The 24,287-nt window shown below is 41.7% G+C and overlaps 1 protein-coding gene across 1 annotated transcript in view; it reads left to right on the forward strand.

The window, feature by feature from the left end:
* The window catches only part of SCML2 (Scm polycomb group protein like 2), a 78,820-nt gene that overhangs the window by 15,660 nt on the left and 38,873 nt on the right, over positions 1-24,287 (forward strand). The window contains exons 3-6 of the mRNA XM_086767568.1: positions 4,166-4,234; positions 14,023-14,093; positions 19,605-19,839; positions 23,959-24,047. Coding sequence (XP_086623694.1) covers positions 4,166-4,234; positions 14,023-14,093; positions 19,605-19,839; positions 23,959-24,047 — 464 coding nt within the window. The remainder of the gene's footprint in view (positions 1-4,165; positions 4,235-14,022; positions 14,094-19,604; positions 19,840-23,958; positions 24,048-24,287) is intronic.

Consider the following 24,287-nt stretch of genomic DNA (forward strand, 5'->3'; position numbering starts at 1 on the left):
AATCGGTGAGCAGAATGCGCTATGTTAAATAATCTTACTCTAATCCTGTTTTGTATCTACAGCTTTAGTTTATGAAGTGCACTGTAGAGAAACAGTTAGTTGGTGAACATAGAATATGCTGCTTTTGTAGTTTTGGTATATGCTGTTTTCTAATCTTGCTGCCTAGAAGAAAACAATATTTCATGGGGCTTTGAAAAGAAGTGTTTAGGATATATGTATTATAGACTAAATATGTATGTATGTATTTACATAACGAATGTATAAACTGTGTGTATTACTATGTTTTTAAAAGTTTCTTTGAAAATGGTATCCCAGTCTTTGTCTTTTTTTTTTTTTTTTTTTTTTTTTAAAGAGAGCTGAGTAGCATGTGATTAAGTCCACAGTAGCAGCATTTCATGTTCATTTGTGTTTTGACAAAATGGTCTAAAACATAGTGTGTTTTACATTGGAAAGTAGACTGAAACTTGTCTCTTTAGAAATTGACTTTACGAGTAGAGGAAGATAATTAAACTGACCTATTTTTTTCTCTCCATGAACTTCAAGACTCTAGAACTATTCTCTTTGTCTCTAATATAGAAATAAAGTTCCATTTTCAAGTCCACTTTTCAGGTTTCAGGAAATTAATCATGGAACATGGATAGGTGAAGGAGATGAAAAGAAAGTAGTATTTATATCTGTAAAAGTATTTTCTGCTTTCATAACCTCATTTTTGAGGTTTGACCTCGTTTAACCAGCCAAGGGTCATATGCTGAGGGAGTCATCTTACACAGCCCAGTGATTTAATATAATAGTCTTCCATATCTTAATTTTATTTTCAGTGATCTTTTGAAACTAAATTTACTAAAATTTAGGATATCAAAATTTCAAATGTAGATTGGCCTGCATTTAAAAACAAATAAAAGAAAGGGGAAAAAAAGTGCATATATTTCATATTTACAAAACTGGATTTTAATAATTTTTTTTTTTTTTAATGTTGCTTTTGAAAATAAACCATAATTTTTTTATCCACTCTAACTACTGACATTGGAAGAGGTGCACCAGACCAAGGCATTGTAGCAACTGTGGAGTATAGACTGGGGGTAAGTTTTCTGGGGTGGTAGTAGATACAGGATATCTCATGTTAAAACAGGTTAGTAATTCTTGCTGCTTGTAGCTTTTCATCTCCTTAGACAAAACACTCCAGATTTGTAACAGTCTTCCCAGCATTGGAGGCTGGAATGCATAAAACCAAGGGGAGCCTTTGAAAACAATCTTGGTTTTATTCAGACTTATTTTTGGATGCTTCTGCATCAACTGGGTGAGTTTTACTTGAGCTTTTTAGAGTAAATTTCTGGACATCAAAAACAAGGGATAGTGACAGTGCTTTGAGTTTATTATGAATGAAGGTGCCTCCACCTCAAACGAAACAGATGTTTAAACTGCTACTGAGGAATCCATTTCTTCTCACTATCTTCTCATTAATGTCATCATATTGTCTTGTTTTCATAGTTTTATAATGGCTGATGATAAGAAAAATATGTTGCTGATAGTGTTGCATTTCAGCGTTTGTATTTGCTGTGATATAGGCACTAAAGATAACTGTACAGGAAATAAATAATGTGGGTGGTGGTTGTCAGCAAGAACTCATCTGGTGTCCAGACTGTGGTTTTTCATTCTTTCACCTGTTCTTGATGCCTCTCATCATGAAAGGCTGTCATCTCCTTTGAAGTCTGGCACTGTTGGGTAGATACTCTTTCATGGCTCTGTCCTTTCAAACTTTGGATATTCTCAGGAAGTAGTTACTAGAGAGTCTGTTGGATTTCCTCTTCGGAAATAAGCAGATTAGGAAGTTATCTGTTCTGTAGGCTGTCAGCCTGATGTCTGGTGGGAAAGCCTGACTGCCTGGATTGGTAGAATATGGCAAAAGTTCTTCTGGTTATTGCCACCACCCAGTAGAAAACTATCTAGATTCTGTTCAATCCCAAAGAGGCTGGATGAAATATGTTTTGATCTATAGGAGGGAGAAAGTGAATGTTAGCCTTGTGTCTTGTCTTTGTTACTGAGCTAGTTTTAACACTATCACCTCTCAGATTCCCCCTGGTCTTGCTGTCAGGATGTAGGGTGTCCACTTGTGTGAGTTAAAGCCCTGCTCCTGAGGAAGTACTGAGGTTAGAGCTCTGTGAGGATGATCCAGAACCATTTCAGCAGGTCCATCTGAAGTTGACCTCCGTAAGGATCTTTCTTTGGGAACCTATCAAGGGCAAAATGTTTCAAAGTAAACTTTTTCCAAAAGAAAGAGCATGTAAGTCAAGAAAGAAGACTGTAGCATTTTATTTCGTTTTCAAAGGGTCTGCGGTACTCCCCACATCTGCTTTAGGAGAAACAGGTAATATTTTTGCAGTGTATTTTGAGCAGCTATGTAGCTGTAGGTATATTTTCTAGGACTGCGGAGCCTGGGTTATTCTTGGAAGGTGTCTTGGCACTGAGTACACTAACATGCTTTAATGGACCTGACTAACATCACCTGGGGTCTCTGCTTGTGGCCCAGGAGCCCATGTCAGCCCCTGCCCAGTGATGCCGGAACAGGGCTGGTCTCCACCTCCCCACAGCCCTGCTCTACCCAGCCATGGGCCCCACCAAACTGGGCCCACTCTAGGCCTTTGTCCCATCCCAGCCTTGGCCTGTCCCCAGATAGGGTGCCCAGTGCTGGGTTTGCCCCCATTGCCTTCCCCCTGGTAGCTCCTGGCCAGGGTGGTGGGGAGGCCCTGGCTAGTGAGGCCCTGCCCGATCACCCCTAAGGAGGCCCTGGCCAGAGCTGTGCCCTGGCCAAAGGAGCACCGCATCCTACCGAGCACAGAGCCAGGTGGATGGCTTATTCCTTCCTCGCTGACTAATAGGGGAGGATTTTGAGATTGATGACAGAAGATTGTAATGATTCAACTCTTGCTGTACATGGCAGTTCCTCAATAAATAATGCAAGAAGTGGGATGGAAACAATGGACATCACATGTTGCTCATTGGTACTCTCTGTTTCAAGAAAAGCCCTACTTGTAGAAAACACAGAAGAGAAACACTATTGGGGCTTAATCTTTGCTGCAGAACAACTCACTGTATCTCAAGTGTTTCTGATCAACAAATGCTTCTTATTCTAGATTAGGAGTGTTTTTATTTCAAGTGCAAGCCAATCAATAGGTAAAGCGTTAAGTGTGAGTGAATACAGGAATTGGCTACCAACACCAAGATTTTTGTACAAGTGAGCCATCCCTTCACCTGTAACAGTTCAGGCTAACTGTGTGAGCTGAGGCATGAACCTTCCCAAAGGAGCTGCCTCATTCCCGGTGCTGAGGCATTTGCAAACTGAGAGAGTTATTCTGCCACGCAGAGCTCGATAACTCTTTTAAATCTGAAAATGTACTTGCAGTTTGGTTGCCAATTCAGAGTCGTATTTGAATTGTGAATCCACGAGTGTCAGAAGCAGGTGACCAAACCAATATATTTTAAAGATGAAAAGGAACGAGTGGAGCTGGCTCCCTCAGTCTTCTCCATTCTAGCTTCCCAGTCCCCCTGTGTCTTGCATACACGCTGAAATCTAGCAAAAATGAGATACGATGGACTCCGTTCTGTATGTGTGTAGAGATGGACGATAGAGAACTTAGATTCTTCTGAATTTTTTAAAATAACTGGCATGCACTGAGATAGCTGCTTGCATTTGAGCATAAATATGGTATGGAATCTTTAACTTAGAAATATGCTTTAGGGTGGATTTGTTTTTTGGTTTTTTTTTAATTGTTTCTCAGTTCATGGTGGTCTAGACAAGATTTAAAAAGATATCCAGTGATACTGAGGATCTCAAATTGCATGTAGGTTGAGTAAAGCTATTAAAAATTAGGACAGGGGTGCACTTTGTGGAGCTAATACCACCTTTTCTGGAACTAGATTTTTTCTGATAAAGTAGTCAAAAGCTCTGCTTTTTCATGCTGTACTTCTCAATATATTTTGACAGAAAAATAGTGCAGTGATTAAATTTACAGTACAAATACCTGTTTGATTATACACTGAAATGAATAAAAGAAAGTCAATATTTGGAACAAGACATTCTGTATTGTTTGAAAGCATTCTGTGTTATAATGGACATCGTTATGATGTGAATATTACATTTATTATGTAATGGAATCTTGTCTTTTAGATTCAAAGAATATTAAAAAAGAGAAAAATGGAAAGACTCAGCAGGCAAACAACCCGTCTTTAAAAAGTGGTAGGTATTGCAGCTGTCAGGTTATTAGTTAAGGTACCCTAAAAGAAAAAGTGTGTATTTGGATTGTGCTGTCTCTTGAGGCTTTTTTTTTTTTTTTTTTTTTTCAGTCTCTTTGGCTATTGCTGGTGGGTAGTTAAAAACATACCATTGCTTTTAGCTAACTCTGTTAGGAATGTATGTTTTGGTATAGAAAATGTTGGTTGAAACTGCTTGAATTAATGAGCCTAACAATTTTACTACCCAAGACAAGTACTCTTTCTATATATAGTCAAAGATGCTAGTTAAACATTATTTTTTTAGATCATTACTGATTTGTCTATTCTTCTCATCATGTATTTCCCAGTTTCATGCCTTTTCTGCTGTAGTTACCTTCTCTGTCCTCAATGTGTTTGCTGGTGCCAAAGAAAGGATTTCCAGTTTAATAATCTTGAGATTTTAGGATTGCTAACTGGATTGAATTGCTTAGGATTCTAATTTTACTTCAAACAAATTCTGTTGTCAAATCAATTGTGTTTTTATGAAAAACTGGGGAAACTACACACTTGCTAGAAATGATTCACCTTCTTATCAAACTTAAACATCCTCTGCTGTCCTCAAGAGATGACATGGGGCAGCATATGTGTGGGATTGCTGGCAGTTTAGCTTTTGTGGGCTGCAGTGAGAGGGCAGCAGCACCCTTACATACCCTTCCTGTGTTCATACTGTTTGCTTGAATTTGAGGCAGTAAGAAATGTAATGAGCACTGTTGTCTGAAGTAGACAATCTCTTCAGGAGTTGTTAGTTAATTCTCAATAAAATGTCACTGAGTTACTTAAATTCACACTGTGTTTACGTACATTTCCATGCCCTCTGATTCCTAATAGATGGTCTTCTGGTTCAGAGCTTTTCTTGGGTGCCAGCAGAGGAGTTCCTTAAAAGTGCTGTAGTCAGTCAACAAACGTGCTGAGATACTAACACAACAGCTGGGTGGTTGAGGTGATGACTTTGCATAAAAGATACGATACCCTGTTACCACCAGCCAAAGTACAGCTTTCTGCTGTTACATTTGCTAGACTTAATTCCCGTTTCTTGGGATCCTAGCAGTCATCTTTGATACTCTTCCCTATTACTCTGGGACAGGAAAGGAAGTGTATTTGTGTCTTCTTTTTCCTCTTCTGCAGTGTAAGAGGATCTCCTGTCGAACTGGACTTTGATAGCATGTCTGCATTTTAAAATAACGTTGTCTGACATGACAGATGGAGACCCATAAGACACACCCCCACCAGCAAAGTGCTTTTCATATGTGGATAAGAGAACCATATTTCATGAGTCACTGGAAAATGTCCCTGTCTCCTTCTGCAGTAGAGAGCAAAGTGATGAAAAAGCTTTGTGGAGAAGCAGTTCTAAGCGGGCAAGCCTTATTCTGTCAACTATGTTCTTTCACTTGAGACTACACCATTAATCTAGTGTCTGAGCACGGGGTTTACTCATGAAACCTAGACCTAGCTCTGTCTCACACTTAGAGAGGAGTGTCTTGCTCAGGATCATGCAAGATTTCTGTTGTTCTATAGATGAGATGACAATTTTTGTCTTGTGTTGTTGCTTGTTGGTGGCAAGGGAGAAGAAGGAGCCTTCTGATGCTGGATGAAGAAAGATGCTTTACAATGCTTTGGGTTAGCATCCAGGAAATCTCCAGAGTTTTCTGAGGGATATGTGACGGGAAATGTTGAAGAGGAGAGGAGATGCAGAGATGTGAGAAGGACGGGTGAAAAAATAAACTAAATTAGGTAAAGACAGGAGGAGGAAAAAAAATCTAACTGAACAATCACAACATACAGAAGGAGGTATTAAACTACTATGTTTGCATGAGTAAGTAAACCAAAATTAGAAAGAAACCTTGTATTTGACAGAGATTGTGGGATGAAGACTAGAGAAGATACATCTCTGTATCAAAAGTCTCAGAAGCATGCCAAGGGAGCTTGGGGGTGAGATGAGAAGACATGAGGTGCTCCATCTGCTTAAACAATGTTTAGGCTATGGTGATACAGTATTCAGCTAACATAAATAAACAAGGACCTTATCTACAAATGATACTTAACTCATGGTTTAAATCTTCAATGTAAATTTTGTAAAATTTTGACTTAAATTAAACTGAAGCATTTGGAGCACTTGAGCAGACTGGGTGTTCACATATTCACGGAAACAGATGGGATGCCTCCGAGAATGCTGAGGTAGTTGACTAATGTCACTCATTTTGGAGAGGTCATAGTGATGGGGGAAGTTTCATGATGACTGGAAAAGGGCAAACAGTATGCCCAGTGTCAAAAAGGACAAGAAGGGAGCACCTGGGGAATTACAGGCTGGCCTACCTGACCTTAGTCTTCAGGACGACTGTGGACAAAATTCTCCTGGAAGCCATTTCCAAGCAAATAAAGGACAAAGATGAGGTTAGGAACAGCTGAGATGGATTTTCCAAGTATGAGCCACGCGTGACTGATTGCATTTTGTGATAAGTGATTCTGTGAACAAGGGGAGAGTAGTGTATGTTTTTCATTGTGACTTTAGAAAGGCTTTCTCTATGGTTTCTGTAGTGTCCTTTCAGCCAAACTGGTGAGATGTGGTTTGGATAGGTGGGTGGAAAATTGACTGGACTGCCAGACAGTACAAGGTCCACCCGGCAGCTAGTGACATTTCTCCGAGGTCAGTACTAGGGCTGATGCTACTTTATGCCTCACTGACAGATGGGCATGATTGGACAGAAGACACTGTCAGCTAGTTTGTGGGCTTACATCTAACTGGGAGGAGAAGCCTCCCAGGCTTCTGAAGGCAGGGCTGCTCTTCAGATGGACCTCCCCATACTAGAGAAACGGGCTGGCAGGAGCCTCGTCAGGTTCAAAGGCAAATGGAAAGTCCCTCAGTCCCTCATGCACCTGCACAGGCTGGGCCCTGCAGCAGCCCAGGCAGAAAGCTTCCTGGAAGGCAGCGTGGCAGGGAAGGCCCTGGAGCCCTGGCAAGCTGCAAGCTGAGCGTGGGCCAGCAGTGGTCTCTTGTGGTGAAAGACATCAACTGCACACCGAGTCCTGTCAGCAAAACTGTGTAGGCAGCAGGCTGAGAGAAGGGATTTGCTTCTTTTTGGTATTTGTGAGATGGTACCTGGAGTGCTGTGTTGAGTTTTGAGCTCCCCAGCACAAGGAAGACATTGCTGTACTGGAGCAAGCTGGCTGGCGGTCCACCGAAAAAATGAAGCAGCGGAATGCATGATGTAAACAGAAAAATGGTACTGAAACCAGAAAAATGGTTTCCTCAGCTGAAAGAAGAGAAAGCTTATGGGAGATCATAATGTTATCTTCAATTACCTGACAGGCAGCTGTAGAGGGGAGAGAGCCAGGGTCCTCTCAGAGGTGCAGTGGAAGGTTGAGAACAACAAATACTGACTGGAGCATGAGAGATTCCTACTTGATGGAAGGGAAAAAATCTTCACATTGGGGGTGATGGAACTCTGGAGGAGCTGGAGGCTGAACTAGAGACCTCCTGGGGTCCCTTTTAGCTTGAGTTACTTTGTGATTGGCAGTTATGTTGTGATTTGACAAGAAGTGATAGGGTATTGATACAGCATTGCAGACATCAAGGGCCATTGACCCATGGGTCATTGCCAGTAATGCAAGTAACTATGGCAAAAACTTATTTCTTCCATTTTTAAATTAATCGGGCTATTTGCCCATGCTGATTGTCTTGGATCACTGTTTTAGAGTCTCACTCCTTAAAGTTACAAACTTTATTTTTTATTACAAAAGGTCCTAGTTACCTTCTGGTGTGGGTTTTTTTTTTTTAATGTTTCCAGTATACACTGGCTTGTTCTTCAGTGTAAAAATTCCTTTCTCTCTCTAGTTTTCACTTTGCTGGTGGGTTATAAAGTTGTGCTTGTTGCATAATAGGTTTTTCTTAAGCTGTTTAATTCAGCCTGCAGATTTGAGTGGGAAGAGAAGTGCATGTTAAATAATTTAGTGCGAGTTAATTTTCTGAAGGTTTTCTATTTCTCAGAAGCTGCATGTTTTCAGGGGCTTTAGAATTAGAAATATATAAAAAACAACTGCTTCTTTACCTACGCACACTGAGAATACAGAGAAGCTTTTTGTGTAAAGATTTTTTTCAATGTGATTGTCTTCCTAGTCATGCATCTTACATGTTGCATACATACATTCGTCTCCTATTTCTGTGACTGCAGTAATTCAATTATAATTAGCACCATCTCTGAGAGCTTGGCTTTAATTTAGTACAGTGTATCTTCACAGGTGGAGAGATTCTAATTTAAATTTCAGGTAATTTCTGCTTAATCAAAGAAGTTTTGATAGCCAGGACTTAAAGCAAAGAGACAGGCAATGTTGTTTTCCTCCTGACTTTATCTGCAACTGGCTGCTTGTGTTACCTTATGTGTCTTCCTAGTAAATGTTCCCTGGGGAAAAAAAAAAAAACAAAAACCTTTTTTTTTCCCTCTCTACTTTTGGGTTGTCCCACCAAATCTACAGTCCTGTTATAACAATTTAGATTGGTTGGGAAATGCTAGTATACAGAGATAATTTTTTTTGTAGGAGGTGGACAGGAGTTTCTCCTCATGAAAGCTGCTGTCTCTGAAGTATCTGCATTTATACAGTCCTTAATACAGTGAGGCTCGGATTCATGATTACTGCTTAGATAATGTTAGATCTGAGAAAGCTGGAATGTAGCTAACATTTTCTTTTTGGTAGATTAAATTTTATTGGATTGAGTACTGTAAAGTTTACTAAGGTAAACTTTGATTAAAAACCAACCTTTTTTTTTTTTTTTTGTCCTAATTAGAAGTCAACCTGAAAGTGGCAACTTTATTACTAGACTCAAAGGAGAATTTTTATAAGATTATTTTTAGAATTTATTTTTATATTTATAGAATTTTTATAAGATTATAAGATCTGGCAGGTTAACTTGTGGCTCAGGGAGTGGTGCTACAGCCAGGGCTTTGGGTATCTAGACTATGGGGCATGCTTTGAGAAGCCCAGGCTGCTAGGGGCAGATGGTGTGCACTTAACTGAGAAGGGGAAGAGTGTGCTTGGATGAAAACTTGCCAGACTCATCCGGAGGGCTTTAAACTAGTGTTGCCGGGGGAGGGGGAGCACAGTTCAGCCCACTGCATGGCGCCAGTGCCAGCACTGAGGGTCCAGAAGCTGAGGAAGGATCACAGGTATGTGTAAATGAACTTAAACTGAGATCCAATAGCACCCCTGTCGCTCCAGCCAGCGAGTCGGCTTTGTCGGGGGCCCAGCTGAAGTGTCTCTATACCAATGCACGCAGCATGGGAAATAAACAGGAAGAGCTGGAGATGCGTGCACATGAGCAGGGCTATGACCTTGTCGGCATCACGGAGACGTGGTGGGCAACTCGTACGATTGGAGCATCAACATGGAGGGGTATAGGCTTTTTAGAAAGGACGGGAAGGGGAGACGAGGAGGGGGTGTCGCTCTCTACGTCAGGAACCAGCTAGAGTGTGTGGAGCTCCACCTGGGGATGGAGGAGGAGCTGACAGAGAGCTTATGGGTCAAGATTAGAGGACGGGGACGGACAGGGGACGTTATGGTGGGGGCCTGTTACAGGCTGCCTGGCCAGGAGGACAGAGCGGACAAGGTGCTTTATAGCCAGATAGGAGCAGCCTCACGGTCACAGGCCCTGGTCCTCATGGGGGACTTTAACCACCCTGACATATGTTGGAGAGACAACACAGCAGGGCACAAGCAGTCCAGGAGGTTCCTGGAATGCGTGGACGACAACTTCTTCCTGCAGGCGATAGAGGAGCTGACAAGGAGGGGTGCCATGCTCGACCTTGTGCTCACCAACAGGGAGGGGCTGGTGGGGGATGTGAAACTGAAGGACAGCCTTGGCTGCAGCGACCACGACACGGTGGAGTTTAAGATCCATGGGGCAGCGAGGAAACTACACAGCAAGCTCTCTGCCCTAGACTTCAAGAGGGCAGACTTTGGCCTCTTCAGGGACCTGATGGGCCAAGTGCCATGGGAGGTGGCCCTGGAGGGAAGAGGGGCCCAGGAAAGTTGGTCACATTCAAGGAGCACCTCCTCCAAGCTCAGCAGAGGTGCATCCTGATGAAGAACAAGTTGGGCAAAAAGGCCAGGAGGCCAGCGTGAATGAGCAAGGAGCTCCTGGACCAACTGAAAGTAAAGGAGGCCTATAGAGGGTGGAAGCGGAGACAGGTGGCCTGGGAGGTCTACAAAGAGGCTGTGCAAGTGACCATGGATCGGGTGAGGAAGGCCAAAGCCCTGGCAGAACTGAATCTGGCCAGGGATATAAAAAACAACAAGGGATATAAAAACAACCATTCCATAGGTATGTAGGGGACAAAAGAAAGTCCAAGGAGAATGTAGGCCCCCTCCGGAAGGAAACCGGTGTCCTGGTTACCCAGGACATGGAGAAGGATGAGGTACTCAATGACTTTTTTGCCTCAGCCTTGACCGATAAGAGCTCTTGTCTCGCCACCCAAGCCGTGGAAGGCACAAGCAGGGACTGTGAGGATGAAGAACCCCTCACTGTACTCGAAGAGTGGGTTCGGGAACATCTGAGGAACTTTAAGGTGCACAAGTCCATGGGACCTGATGAGATCCATCCGCGGGTCCTGAGGGAACTGGCGAATGAAGTTGCCAAGCCACTGGCCATCATATTTGAGGAATCGTGGCAGTCTGGTGAGGTCCCCGATGACTGGAAGAGAGGGAACATAACCCCAGTTTTTAAAAAGGGGAACAAGGAGGACCCAGGCAACTACAGGACAGTCAGCCTCACCTCTGTGCCTGGCAAGGTTATGGAGCAGATTCTCCTGGAAACCATGCTAAGGCACACGGAGAGCAAGGAGGTGGTTGGTGACAGCCAACATGGCTTCACGAAGGGCAGATCGTGCCTGACCAATTTGGTGGCCTTCTATGACGGGGTGACGGCATCGGTGGACAAGGGACGAGCAACGGATATAATCTACCTGGACTTGTGCAAAGCTTTTGACACTGTCTCGCACGACATCCTTCTCTCTAAACTAGAGAGACATGGGTTTGATGGATGGACCACTCTGTGGATAAGGAGTTGGCTGGATGGCCGCACTCAGAGAGTGGTGGTCAACAGCTCGATGTCCAAGTGGAGACTGGTCACGAGTGGCGTCCCTCAGGGGTCCATGTTGGGCCCGGCCCTGTTCAACATCTTTGTCGGCGACATGGACAGTGGGATAGAGTGCACCCTCAGCAAGTTTGCCAACGACACCAAGCTGTGTGGTGCTGTCGACACGCTGGAGGGGAGGGATGCCATCCAGAGGGACCTTGACAGGCTGGAGAGCTGGGCCTGTGCCAACCTCATGAAGTTCAACCAGGCCAAGTGCAAGGTCCTGCACCTGGGTCGTGGCAATCCCAGGCACAAATACAGGTGGAGAATGGATTGAGAGCAGCCCTGAGGAGAAGGACTTGGGAGTGCTGGTGGACGAGAAGCTCAACATGAGCCGGCAATGCTCGCTTGCGGCCCAGAAGGCCAACCGCATCCTGGGCTGCATCAAGAGGAGCGTGGCCAGCAGGTCGAGGGAGGTGATTCTCCCCCTCTACTCTGCCCTGGTGAGACCCCACCTGGAGTACTGTGTCCAGTTCTGGAGCCCCCAACACAAGAAGGACATGGGCCAGTTGGAGAAGGTCCAGAGGAGGGCCACGAAGATGATAAAAGGGCTGGAGCACCTCTCTTACGAGGACAGGCTGAGAGAGTTGGGGCTGTTCAGCCTGCAGAAGAGGAGGCTCTGGGGAGACCTGATAGCGGTCTTCCAGTACCTCAAGGGGGCCTATAAGAAATATGGGAAGAGACTGTTTAGTAGGGCCTGTTGTGATAGGACGAGGGGTAATGGTTTTAAAATAGAGGGAGGTAGATTTAGATTAGATATTAGGAAAAAAATTTTTACAATGCGAGTTATAGAACACTGGAACAGGTTGCCCAGAGAGGTGCTGGATGCTCCATCCCTGGAAACATTCAAGGCCAGGCTGGATGAGGCTCTGAGCAACCTGATCTAGTCGGGGATGTGCCTACTCCTTGCAGGGGGGTTGGACTAGATGACCTTTGAAGGTCTCTTCCAACTCTAACTATTTTATGATTCTATGATTCTAAGATTAAACTTTGCTGCAGTTCATTTAATTTTTGCATCCTCCTTGGCCTGTCAATGAAAAGAACAATGGATCTGGTGGCTGATTTCTGGAGAAAGCTCCGAAGAGCCATTTCCTGAGCATGCCTTTCTGAAATACAAATATCTAACGTATGCTTAAGTTAATGTACCCTGCCTTCTGTGAGTAATACAAAATCAAATTCTATTCCAAAACAGGTGGACTTGCAGGTCGTTGTATGGCAGTGCCTTCATTACCAGCCTACATACAGTCCAGACCAGTAAATTAACAGCTTCTGAGATTTTATTGACTTCTTACATAGCTAACAACCACATGGCCTCTAGAGTGCCAAGAACAAATCACTCGTACGCTTTTGAGTTTGTTATGTCCAAAAAAGAGAATCTCAGCAGGCCACAGGGATAGTTCTCTTCTGCTTGAGGCACTAGGTATTTTCAACTAAATGCTATGCTAATGCAGGCGGACTCTGGGCTCAAGCCACCATGCATTCTTCAGAGAAGCAGTGTGCAAGTGCTGGAAAATGCTGCCATTTTCTGATTGTTTCTTTGCTTCTCCTCTCTCCTTAAATTTGTAGAGATATGTTTAACTGTGCCCAGTGGTGTTTTTGGAAGGATTGCTAATAAACCTGGTGTGATCTCTCCATCATCACCAAGGATTTTGCTCTAGGCCATGTGAATGGCCATTGCTGAGCCGCTGGGTGGCATCACTGCATCGTTTTGGGGTTCATGACTGATTTCAGGAACATCAGAAAGATGCCAGCTGCCCAAACAAGAAAAATAAGCAAAAGAGCTCACTTAGATAATTTAAGAACAAAAACATTAGTTGTGCTGTGGTAGTTTTTCTCTTGCACTTTATATTAATTTAAGTAATGTTTGCTTATATCTTTGATGTTAGTACTTCATACTGTTCCATTCATGCAAAACTGATCACACTGATTAAATCAAATGCAGAATGCGCTCATCCATGCACATAAACAATGCCAATGTTAACATTGGAGAAAATACTGTGATTCTGTTGCTGAACATGGCCATAATATTTACTCTACAAAGAGAAACCTTTATCAGACTTCAGATGAAAAGAGACAAAAGATGCAGTTGGAAGGCTGTGCTAATCCTTTTGCTTTCTAGTGGGCTGGGGATAGTATTCTCAATATAGATTTCAACAGAATCTATATGTCTGTGTTTTTCAACTTATATCATCTCAGTACTCTTATGAATGAGGTTCTTATATAATTCCTGCTGTTAGGGGAACTAAGATACAGAAAGGTGAACGTGATTTGTACAAGAATGTTTGGGAGGTTCTTATACAGAGAACTGAATTGAGATATCCTGACTTGTATTTTTGTATGTGGACCACAAAAAAAATGAGGAAGGTTTATATTGATTTTGCCTATTGTGTGATTGCCTCTATGAATTAATGATACTCTTAAAGCTGCTTCTAGGGTTGTATGCTTTTCAAAGGTGGAGTTTCTGTTTCTGTGTGAGAGTAATCCTGTTCTTGGGAAAAAAAATAAAAGTATTCTACAAGGTAGTAGGGTTTTTCTGTCCCTTTCTTTCCCCAACTCCCCTTTTAATTTAAGTTCCCTTTAAAAACTGTCTGTATGGTCTTTTTTTAATTTTATTTTATGTCTTCCAGAACAGTTTAATTGGGATGATTATCTGAAAGAGACTGAATCAGTAGCTGCCCCTCTACATTGTTTCAGACAGGTATGCCAGATACTCTTTTGCAGATGTGTGTGTATGTATGCATGTTATAGGGTAATCCTAGAGCAACTTTTATGTTTAGACTGCTTGCAAACTTCCCGTTTGACTTCTTTTGATCTCTCCTTATCAGTAGCTTACAGTTTTGGCAGAAGTTTTTCATTCTTAGTTTCCACCTCAAGCCAAACTTTGAGGGTTTCATTAAAATTGTAGCTTTGGATTCTGTTTTCCTTTTTTTTTTTAAAAAAAAAGACTAGTTAATGAAAACAGTCTTATCAGAGTTCAAAAGTATTTTGTACTTTGTTCAGTAATCTTAGAGGTACCACGGTTTTAGTGAGAATTAAAATTTGGCTCATCGTCAGAGGACCCTTTCTCCTGCCCCATTTCTGAAAGAGTCCTTTGAGTTCTGGCTAGCTACAAGACTTAATGTATGTGTGTGTGTGTAGTAGAGTTTATTCACCACTTCTTTTCTGGATCTCTCAAATATGTTTGATTTTGTCTCTTCCTGAGCAGAGTGCTTTTTACTAAGGTGTAACAGATATTGAAGTTAAAAAAATAAATCAAGGGGAATACATGGGAATACAAAGGAAATACTGGATTTATAATGAAGAGTGTTTAATGTACTGTTTTATATTTTACATTGTGCTCTACAAGTTTGATTCCCCTCCACCTAAAGGTTTGGTATGTATTTGCAGATGCATTTTAAATCTACCATCTTGTGTGAGCTGATGCCCTCCAGTTATTCAGCCCCGTGGAGACTGAGTCGACCTCTACAAGCATCTTTCTCTCTGTAGAGAGAGATGGGGTGTTGTAGTTCAGCCCCGATCGGGACCAGACTACGCAGTCTCTCTCTCACTCCCCCCACCCTCTGAGAGAATAGGAGGAGATAATATAAGAAAAAACGGCTCGAGGTTTGAGATGAGGACAGGGAGAAAATCCTTAAAGTTACCGTTACGGGCAAAACAGACTCGACTTGGGGAAAACGATTCATTTATTACTACAAACAGCAGGATAATGAGACAGAGAACAAGATAACCTCACCCCACCCCTCCCTCTTCCCAGGCTTAACATTATTTCTACTACCTTCCCCTCCCGAGCGGCACAGGGGGAAAGAGGAAATGGGAGTTGAGATCAGTTCATCAATCGTTGTTTTATGCCGCTTCTTCATTGTCGGGGGAAGAACTCCTCGCATTCCTCCCCTGCTCCATCGTGGGGTCCCACCCATACGCCACAGTCCTTCCTGAAACTGCTCCGGTGTGGGTGGTCTCTTCCACGGGGTGCAGTCTTTCCAGAACGGCTGCCCCTGCAGGTCCTCCATGGGCCACAGCCACCTTCAGGCCTCTGCCTTCCCCTGTGTTGGGGTCCTTCACAGGCTCCAAGTGGATCTCTGCTCCATCGTGGGCCTCCATGGGCTGCAGGGGGACAGCCTGCTCCACCATGGTCGTCACCACAGGCTTCAGGGGAATCTGGCCAGGAGCTGCATTACTCCTCCTTCTGAACTGACCTTGGCGTCTGCAGCTGTTTCTCTCCTCTCACAAGAAAAGTTCTTCACAACAGGCTGGCAGACGCCTCTCAGGATCTCTTCACATCATCCAGATCATCTCCTCTCTACTTCTTGCAGCCAGGCTGGGCCGAGTTGGGCGCAGTCGGCCGCCTGGCGAGAGGCCAGAGGGTGAGGCCTGCAAGGCCCATGAGGCCTGCTCCTCCCCTTCTGTGTCTCTGCCCTCGCTCAGCTTCTTCACATCTTCTCCTTTTTTTTCCTGTTTTCCCCTTCTTAAATACGTTATCGCAGAGGTGTTATCACGGAACATTCTGCTACCAATCGGCTCGGCCTTGGCCAGCAGCAGGTCCGCCCTAGGCCTGGCCGAGTCCGCTGAACAAAGGGGAGCGACTTCTAGCAGTTTCCTACAGAAGCTACCACCTTAGGCCCCCCCTCACTAAACAAAACCGGAACATTCATTATGTTAGGAAGATAGATACTGAAGGAATTGGATAGTTCAGGTTGGTAGAACTGTACTGTGTGTGATAAGCAGTGCATGTCTAGTGGATTGAGCGTGTTTAGAAAGGTATCTTCCAGGGTTTGTGAGTACTCTGATGGCACTGTAAATGATACTGGCCTCCAGTGAAGGCAAAAAAAAAAAAAGGAAACACAAATGGAGTAGTCAAAGAAGAGGAACTGTCACTTAGTGAATCTGAAGTAGTTGGAGGAATGGAGAATAGGGAGAGAGAAATGCAGATGGTAACATTTTGTTGTACTAGATCTTGAATCGCAGCTTGCTCATCACAGATGAGGATAAAGGACAAAGAACCCCTCACATGCTGCTTTCAATGAGAGACAGCTAAGAATAGCAGTGTCTATAGCTCTGTGTGAGCAGAGCTTCAGAAATTACTTCTACAGTATGTGTTTTTCACAGTGGATACCAGCTCAAGGCAGAGACCTCAAACTCTGCTTGGGTAGAGGCAGTAGCGTATCTCTGGATCATTCTGAGGTTAATGCCATCCTCACAGACCGTAGATCGCCATGACAGTATGCTCCCAACAGATGTAGCTGCGCAGAAGCCTTTCCTTGTGCCCTTGTTGCATCTTCCTCTTCCCTACTAATGCTCAAGAGCTCCCAACTGAACAACCAAGCAACATCTTAAATAAACATGGTTAAGTGATGTGCACTGACTGAGATAGATAAGTCCGAATGACCTGGGTTGCTTAAGGAGTGTGTGGGTTGGAAAGAAGAAGTTTTAATTCCTGTGCATACCAAATTTCAAAACAATTTACATATGCAGACTTTCATTTTTTTCTAAGAGTTGACCTTTAAATAGAAAATGATATGCAATGATAATTAGTGCAGAGCTAGCTCCTCTCACTACATAATGGTTGCAGATTTTAGAAACTAAAGTGCTTGAGCTTTGTGTAGGACTGATTTGACTTTTATTGCGTTACACATGAATTGCATGTGTCGTTATCACTCTGGGTAATGCGAAGAAATACACTGTTGTGGCCAGCTAGAAAACAAATAACAGAGAGAAGCTTAATTTGACAGTTATATCCAGAATTTGTGACCTGTGGGAATTATACAAAGTTTAAACTTTGTAGTAATTAAAAATTACTTGGGGAGCCATAAATTAAAGCCTCTACTATAAATTAAGATACAGACACAGAGAGCTAATGGAAATTGATTAAAGTGTTTATCTTAATTTAGAAGGCATTTTATCTGTTGCTCTAAGTTGTTTTTAATTACTACTTAAAATTTTGATGCATTCCACATCCCTTTATGTCACCCTGAAACTTTTTTTCAAGTAGTTGAAAATGTTAAATAAGAAAGCTCAATCCCATGTGGTTTGAACAGAGCTTAAAGCAAGGCTATTACAGAGTGGGTTTTGTTATTTTGCAGTAAGGATGGACTGGCATGGAGGAGTTGCCTTTTTAGTAGAACACCTTGAGTTGTTGGTGTTTAAACAAGCTCACCTTTTCTACGCACAAATAAACTCCCCAGTTTCTCAATTTCAGTTGCCTTTCCTGTTTGTAGAAAATAACAGCTTGACAAGCAATATCCTGAAATTGAATTGCCCTTTAAATTTAATAGGCTCCCCTTTCAGACAGCCCGCTGTCTAAATGCGGCATTGGCAGATGCTACACTCAGCATTCACTGACTATCGCTTGCCTCTTTGTTTCTTGGGCTCAGGTTCCTCCAGGGCTCCTGCTGTTGATCATGGGTGTGTTGCAAATACTGCACCTGCACACCACAGCAAGTAGAGCAAGATGTATTTTTAGAAAATTAAATGTGATGGAGACAAAATACCACTAGTACTTGTTGCAGTAGCAAATTTCTTTGGCCTTTTCCTCTGTACCTGGACAGATAAGTGTACTCTTACCTGCTTACTATGGGATCCCCACCTGACCTGGTCAGGAGGGCGTGTGAATCCTGTGAGTGTGAATGCCCATGGTTTTGGGTTTTCTAACTGCTTCCTGTGTTAGGATTCAGATTGTGTTAGTCTAGATGGGATAGCTAATGAGTTTAAATGTCACAGGGAAGGCTGCCTACAGTTCTCGGCATCTGTGTTCAAAAGCAGCTTTGTACTGGAGGAGTTGCAGAAAAGGGCTTCCAGGGTAATAGGAGAGTAGTCATCCTCTCTGAAGAGAAACTTCAGTGCTTGGCTTGTTTAACTTGTTGAGAGAGTACTGAGAAAGTGTGGGGCTGCCCTCTGTAAATACACTGCAGATTTTGTTATTATTTGCAAAAGTACAAAAAGAATTTAAGTTAAATGATAGTGTTGGCAAAAATTTATGTGAATAAATTTAAGCTGCAAATGAGAAGACATCTAAAGAGAATAGTGAGATTCTGAAATAATCTTTCTACATGACAGGTAGGGCATTCAATCCCAGTTAGTGGTAATACAAAGGTTTGAATGTCATAGAATCATAGAATAGTTAGAGTTGGAAGGGACCTTCAACGGTCATCTAGTCCAACCCCCCTGCAAGCAGCAGGGACATCCCTGACTAGATCAGGTTGCTCAGAGCCTCATCCAGCCTGGCCTTGAACGATTCCAGGGATGGGGCATCCACCACCTCTCTGGGCAACCTGTTCCAGTGCTAGGTAAGTAGGCAAGTAATCAGACTGCAATCCGGTTGATCTTTGCCAGTAATGTGTTGATACATGAGTAAAAAATATTCTCCTTCTCTCTTGTTCATCTTCAGCTTGTGACAAAAAGTTCTGCTCAAAGACCCAAGTTGCATTTGTCACATGTCTTTACCCTGTGCCAGTCTTTTTTTAAAAAAAAAAAAAAATCTGATGTCTGCTAATTAAATTGGCTTTTCATTGTGTGTGTATGAATGTATTCACTTTTCTATGAATAAACACAAGCTGCAATTTTCGTCTTAGCACAGTTTTATGTGACTTTAGGACTGTCTGTTTTCTTTCTGTAAAATGCAGTTAACACTAATTCTTTTTTCTGTCTTCTTTCTTTGTATCATAAGCTTTTTTTTTGATGCAGAAACAACTTTTTTTTTTTTTTTTTTTGCCTTGAGCTTTTGTGTAGTGCCTAGGTGCAATAGGGTCCAAATTTTGTTTAAGTTTCCAAGATTATTACTATAATGAGAATAACTACTTCTTTTTAATTGAAAGCTAGTAAATGTTATGGGTGGTCTTTTTTTGTGGGTTGGTTTGGGATTTTTTTGAGTTGAATGTCATGTTTCCTGATGTCCTTGTTTTCGTTCATTCCAAGTATTAACCACGGCTACCCCATCTTTATGTTCATATCTTCATCAGGATTCCCTTGTTACCCTTCTTAGTGTGCTTATGTTATTAGAAGTCCGTCATGTTTATGCAGTATGGTAGCTATTGGTAGGTTATCCAGCTACTTGGGTATTCTGACTTGCCACTAAACACTCAAAGTTCAAAGGCTTCTTTATATTTACCATTTATATGATATGTTTGGATGAATGAAAGCTGTGTATTGAACTGGCTGGTAAATTTAGCAATGTTAACAACAATAAGAGAAAGTATTTTTCCTTTTATTGTAGTCTAGAATTCCACCTACAAATGATTTCAAAGTTGGTATGAAACTGGAAGCCCGTGATCCTCGCAACGTTACCTCGGTTTGTATAGCTACAGTAATTGGAATCTCTGGTGCCAGGCTAAGGTTGCGGCTGGATGGAAGTGACAACAAAAATGATTTTTGGAGGCTTGTGGATTCCTCGGACATACAGCCCGTCGGGACCTGCGAAAAGAAAGGGGGCATGCTCCAGCCTCCACTTGGTAAGAAACAAAGCTTCTGAACTAATGTGTACGGGGTATTGCTTTCATGAAGTCCATTCAACCTTTTTCTCTCGGCAAATTCAGTGGTATTAACATTTCACCAAACTATTATTTAATTGAAAAAGAAGTGTAAGCAAATTAATTCAGGCTAAGTGAATTGTGCCTTTTTCTTCTTGGATTCTTTTGACATAAGAAGGAGCAGAAGAATTAGAGTTCTGCTTTTTTTTTTTTTTTTAAATAGTCCCTTACTATTAGATGGGAGTGTCTGACAGCTTTTTTAATCATGAGATACGGTGTCACATACCCATTCTATAAATGTTCCCTCATACACACCCTGTCTTACAAGTGTGTCTTGGTACAAGGTTTTCTTGCTTGATGCTGTGCATGCTCTTTTTAGTAGACCTTCGTAAGAACTGGGGGAAGGTGACTTGCCTTTTTCCTCTCCAGTAAATCAGAGCAGCCCACTAGAAGGCGCTCGCTGTTAACAGACCCGTGCAGTGCTCAGCTGGGCTGCAGGAGGTGCATCAGTTCAGGACAGCCTGGATGTTTTCTGTGCACTGAGCAAATTGGTTGTGGTCTGGGAAAGGCACATAGGGTGGGTTAACAGCGATATCGCAGCATTCTGCTCTGATGTGGGAAAAACAACACTCGAGTGCTTTAGCAAACTGCAAGCTTATATTGCACGTGATTCTCATCTTGTCAAATCGACACACGCTGGGGGACGTTTGATCAGTTTGTCATGGCTAGTTTTTGAGCATGATAGATGCTTGTGAACAAGGTGTAGCTTTCCTGTGCTTGGAAATAGTATGCAGAATTTCTTTTGCCTTTCCTAAACAATATGGGTGACAACATTATGGGTCTCCCCAAACAGAGAGAAATAGTGCTTGGACTTAGTCATTTGAGGGTGTTTATTAAATGGAGAACTGTACAAAGGAATTCCTTGCTATATGATGAATAGTCAGAGGTAACTTTGACTAGCTGCTGGAGCTACTATAAGTGTGATATCACTTTTCTTTGTTGTGATTAACCTGTATACTTAAATCTGCATTCTTGTACTATATTTGTTATAGCTTAAACTTCTAGGTGTGGAAATATTTAAAGAAACACATTTTTCATATTGGTCTGAAAATAGATCTCCTTTTAAAAAGAGGGAAAAATAATGACCGACATTTATCTTAAACCCTTGCCCCTGCCAAAAAAAAGAAAACCTAACCCACAACAGGAATACCACCTCCCTTATTATCCTGTTATCTTCTGTAATTTTAGAAGATGCAAGAAATAATGTTCTTAATGTAAGAAATTAACTGTAAGCAGAAATTGACTACTACTGATAACCATCTTATGGTTATAAACCTATTTCTGGTTTGGTGTCATCAGTAACACTTACAAATGAGAAGACAGAGGTGCAGGGGATAGGTATGCTTTCCCTTAGTAGGAAAGCACTTGTCAACCCAGCTTGCTAACAACTTGATCTTCTTTTTGAAACGTGAAGTGAAAAACATCATTTCACTGCAGTATGAAACTTGATTTGTTTGTAGAGGGGCAAACAGATACAGCAGTAGTTGACATAACCACTAAGACACTTCATGTAGATTGTAAATTGTAAGAGTAGATTTCTGTGCTGTTGTGGTGCTGTAGAAACACAAGAAAAGCAATGAAACCAGGATGCTAGTCTGGAAGAATATTGTTTGGGCTAGATAGATACAGTTTGAGCCCAGAAGGGCTTCTTTTTGGTGGGTGTATAGAGGTTTTTAATGAAAGCACTGGAAATTCTTGGCACCTGAGGGAAAAGTTGCTTGGTTTAACCTCTCTGAAGTTCTTGATATTCTTGTGGAATTAATGCAGTGATACCGGTATGAAAGAGAGTTGTAATAGAGAAGAGTATACCTGTTCCTTCAGCCTCACATATGTACAGTGTTAAATGCATGCCTTCAGTTCAGGAGCATAGTGCTTCTTAAAGCATGTTTCTAAACCAGCCTGATGAATAAAACAACTCTGTTTGTGCATAATGGGGGCAGTTGATCTGTTAAGAAGAGAAGCTTTCCACAATTGTCAGCAGAGAGGTTGATGTCTTCTCTTCAGATAGTATTTCTTACTCCTGTTCAGTCAGGCTGCTTGTAGTGCAGCACCTAGCAAGCAGCTGTTTCCCCGCACTTGGACATATAAGTTTACCTGCCCTCTGAACAATTGCTGATTATTCAGAAAAGAACGCGAATGCCATTGTTTTGTCCCTCCTGCCCTAGATTTTTCTAGAGATAGGGTAAATTCCAGCAATCAAACATTCTGGCATACCTAGATAAATTTTTGAAAAAGCCTTTTTGGCACTTTTACAGCATCCTGTTCCTGGGCAAAGCTGGGAGCTAATTGGGTGTATAATTACCTCCTGTTAGACATTTAAGCAACTGATTATTTTTTTTTTCCTGAGTAGTAGGGAACCTTCTGGATACTAATGTTCTGCTTCTTTCATAATAACGAGCTAAAATAGCACCTCCTAACTGATTTTTACATGGGTTTAATTATGCATGTTACATAAGGGTTTTGAGAAAGTGATTCATGTGGCAAAGAGTTCCTGTTCCAGCCTCTATATTTCATAGGTGAGCTTTTTTGTTGTTGAGAGCTTAGTTTTCTCAGCAAATTATGTTGAGGGTGAGATTTTCTCTGGTTTTACCAGGACAACTTAAAGGCCAAATGAAATTAATCAAAACTGTTGTTTAGTTGTCATTCCTCTGTCTTGCATATATGTCTTTTTTTTTTTTTTGTGCTGGCTGGTTAGCTATATTGTGTTTCTGTAACCACACATGTTTAGATTATGTGAAGACTCTGGTATCAAGCCAGAACTGATAATCAGTTCAACAGTCCTCAAATTATGACACTATTTCTCAGATGTGAGCTTTGTTTTCATTTGTTTTTGCGTGCTTAGGTCCAACTTGAAAACTGTTTATTCAAATAAAAATAGCTTAAAGCTACAAGTAAAAGAACCATTATACCATATAATCCAATTTTAGATTACTTAAAGATGTAACTGATCAGGAATTGCAAATGTGTTCCACCTTTCTAGTTACTTTTTTTTTAAGAGAATCATCAAGGCTTGGTTATAAGGGAACTCATCAGTTCCTGGCAGATTCTGGTACTATTTGCTTTGTGGGAAAATTTCCAATTTACTCTATTATGTCTGTTTTTTTGTAGAACTCTGCCAGATATATAACTGCTAAAGATGCAGAAAAAATGTCCACTATGTCTGTTATCTTACTCATTACTTTGAAACATTGATTTGGAAAGCACAGAAAGCAAAAGGGGTTTGTTTTGTTTTTTCTTTAACTGGAAAGTTGTTGATTCTGAGGGAAGATTATCTGGAATGAGACTGTTTTCAGCCAAACATTTGTTCTGCTTGAATAAGGTAGTTCATCTAAACAAATTTGATTATTGTTTTTGCCTTTTATTCACTTGTTAATGAAGAATATTAAAGTAGAAACATCTTCCAGTTTATGATTTCCAATATGATACATTCATTTATTAAAATAATTGTGTTTTTATTCTTCCCTGTTTTGTGTTCTTTGTTTTTAAAAGATATTTATTTATTTATATATTTATTTTAATGAGGAAGGGAGAGGAAACTGTTTTTTTTTTTTTTTTTTTTTTTTTTTGTCTGTGATCTGGTGAAAGAATTACCTTTTTATTTTCGAGACTCTTGTATCTCCTCAGTAAATGAGAGAAGCTGGAATGGAGATGTTGTTTTAGAATGAGAGCAAAAAGCAGACCTGAAAAGTAAGCTAGGCGCTTGTGTTGGGGAAGTTCCACCAGGCCAGGGACTGTGTGGGAGAACCTGGTGACCTCTTGTACTAGAACTTGCGTGTTGTTAAGTCCTAAGCGTTTATCTGTAAAATCATAAGTCATGATGAGTGATTCTGCAGGCAAATCACTCAGAATGGAAAATCTTTGCACAGCTTTCTGCACTGACAGCAATCCTGTTTGTTCCTTCTTGGCTGCTTTTATTTTGGCCGTGTCCTAAATAGAGGGAATGAGGCATTAGTAAAATAGACTTTAGATCCTTCTCCTCCTATTTTATTTTACAGACTGTAAGTAGGGCTATTATATAGAAATAATTTATCTGTTACTCAGGTTTCCAGATGAATGCATCTTCTTGGCCAATGTTTCTCTTAAGAACTCTCAATGGAGCTGAAATGGCACCTGCAGCATTCTTTAAGAAGGTAAGAAGAAAGGGACTGCTAGTAAACAGCTTTCTATCTTTCTATCAGTTGATCCATGGTTACATTTTTTTGGTGAGGATGCCAAGGTATTACTCTGTTGTCTGCAGCACAGTAAAGCAAAACTATTATTTAAAATCATAGAATCACATAATAGTTTGGGTTGGAAAGGGACCTTCAAAGGTCATCTAGTCCAACCCCCCTGCAAGGAGCAGGGACATCTCCAACCAGATCAGAGCCCCA

This window comes from Chlamydotis macqueenii, chromosome 1 (assembly GCF_036417535.1).
Source record: "Chlamydotis macqueenii isolate bChlMac1 chromosome 1, bChlMac1.mat, whole genome shotgun sequence".
In the NCBI taxonomy this organism is placed as follows: domain Eukaryota; kingdom Metazoa; phylum Chordata; class Aves; order Otidiformes; family Otididae; genus Chlamydotis; species Chlamydotis macqueenii.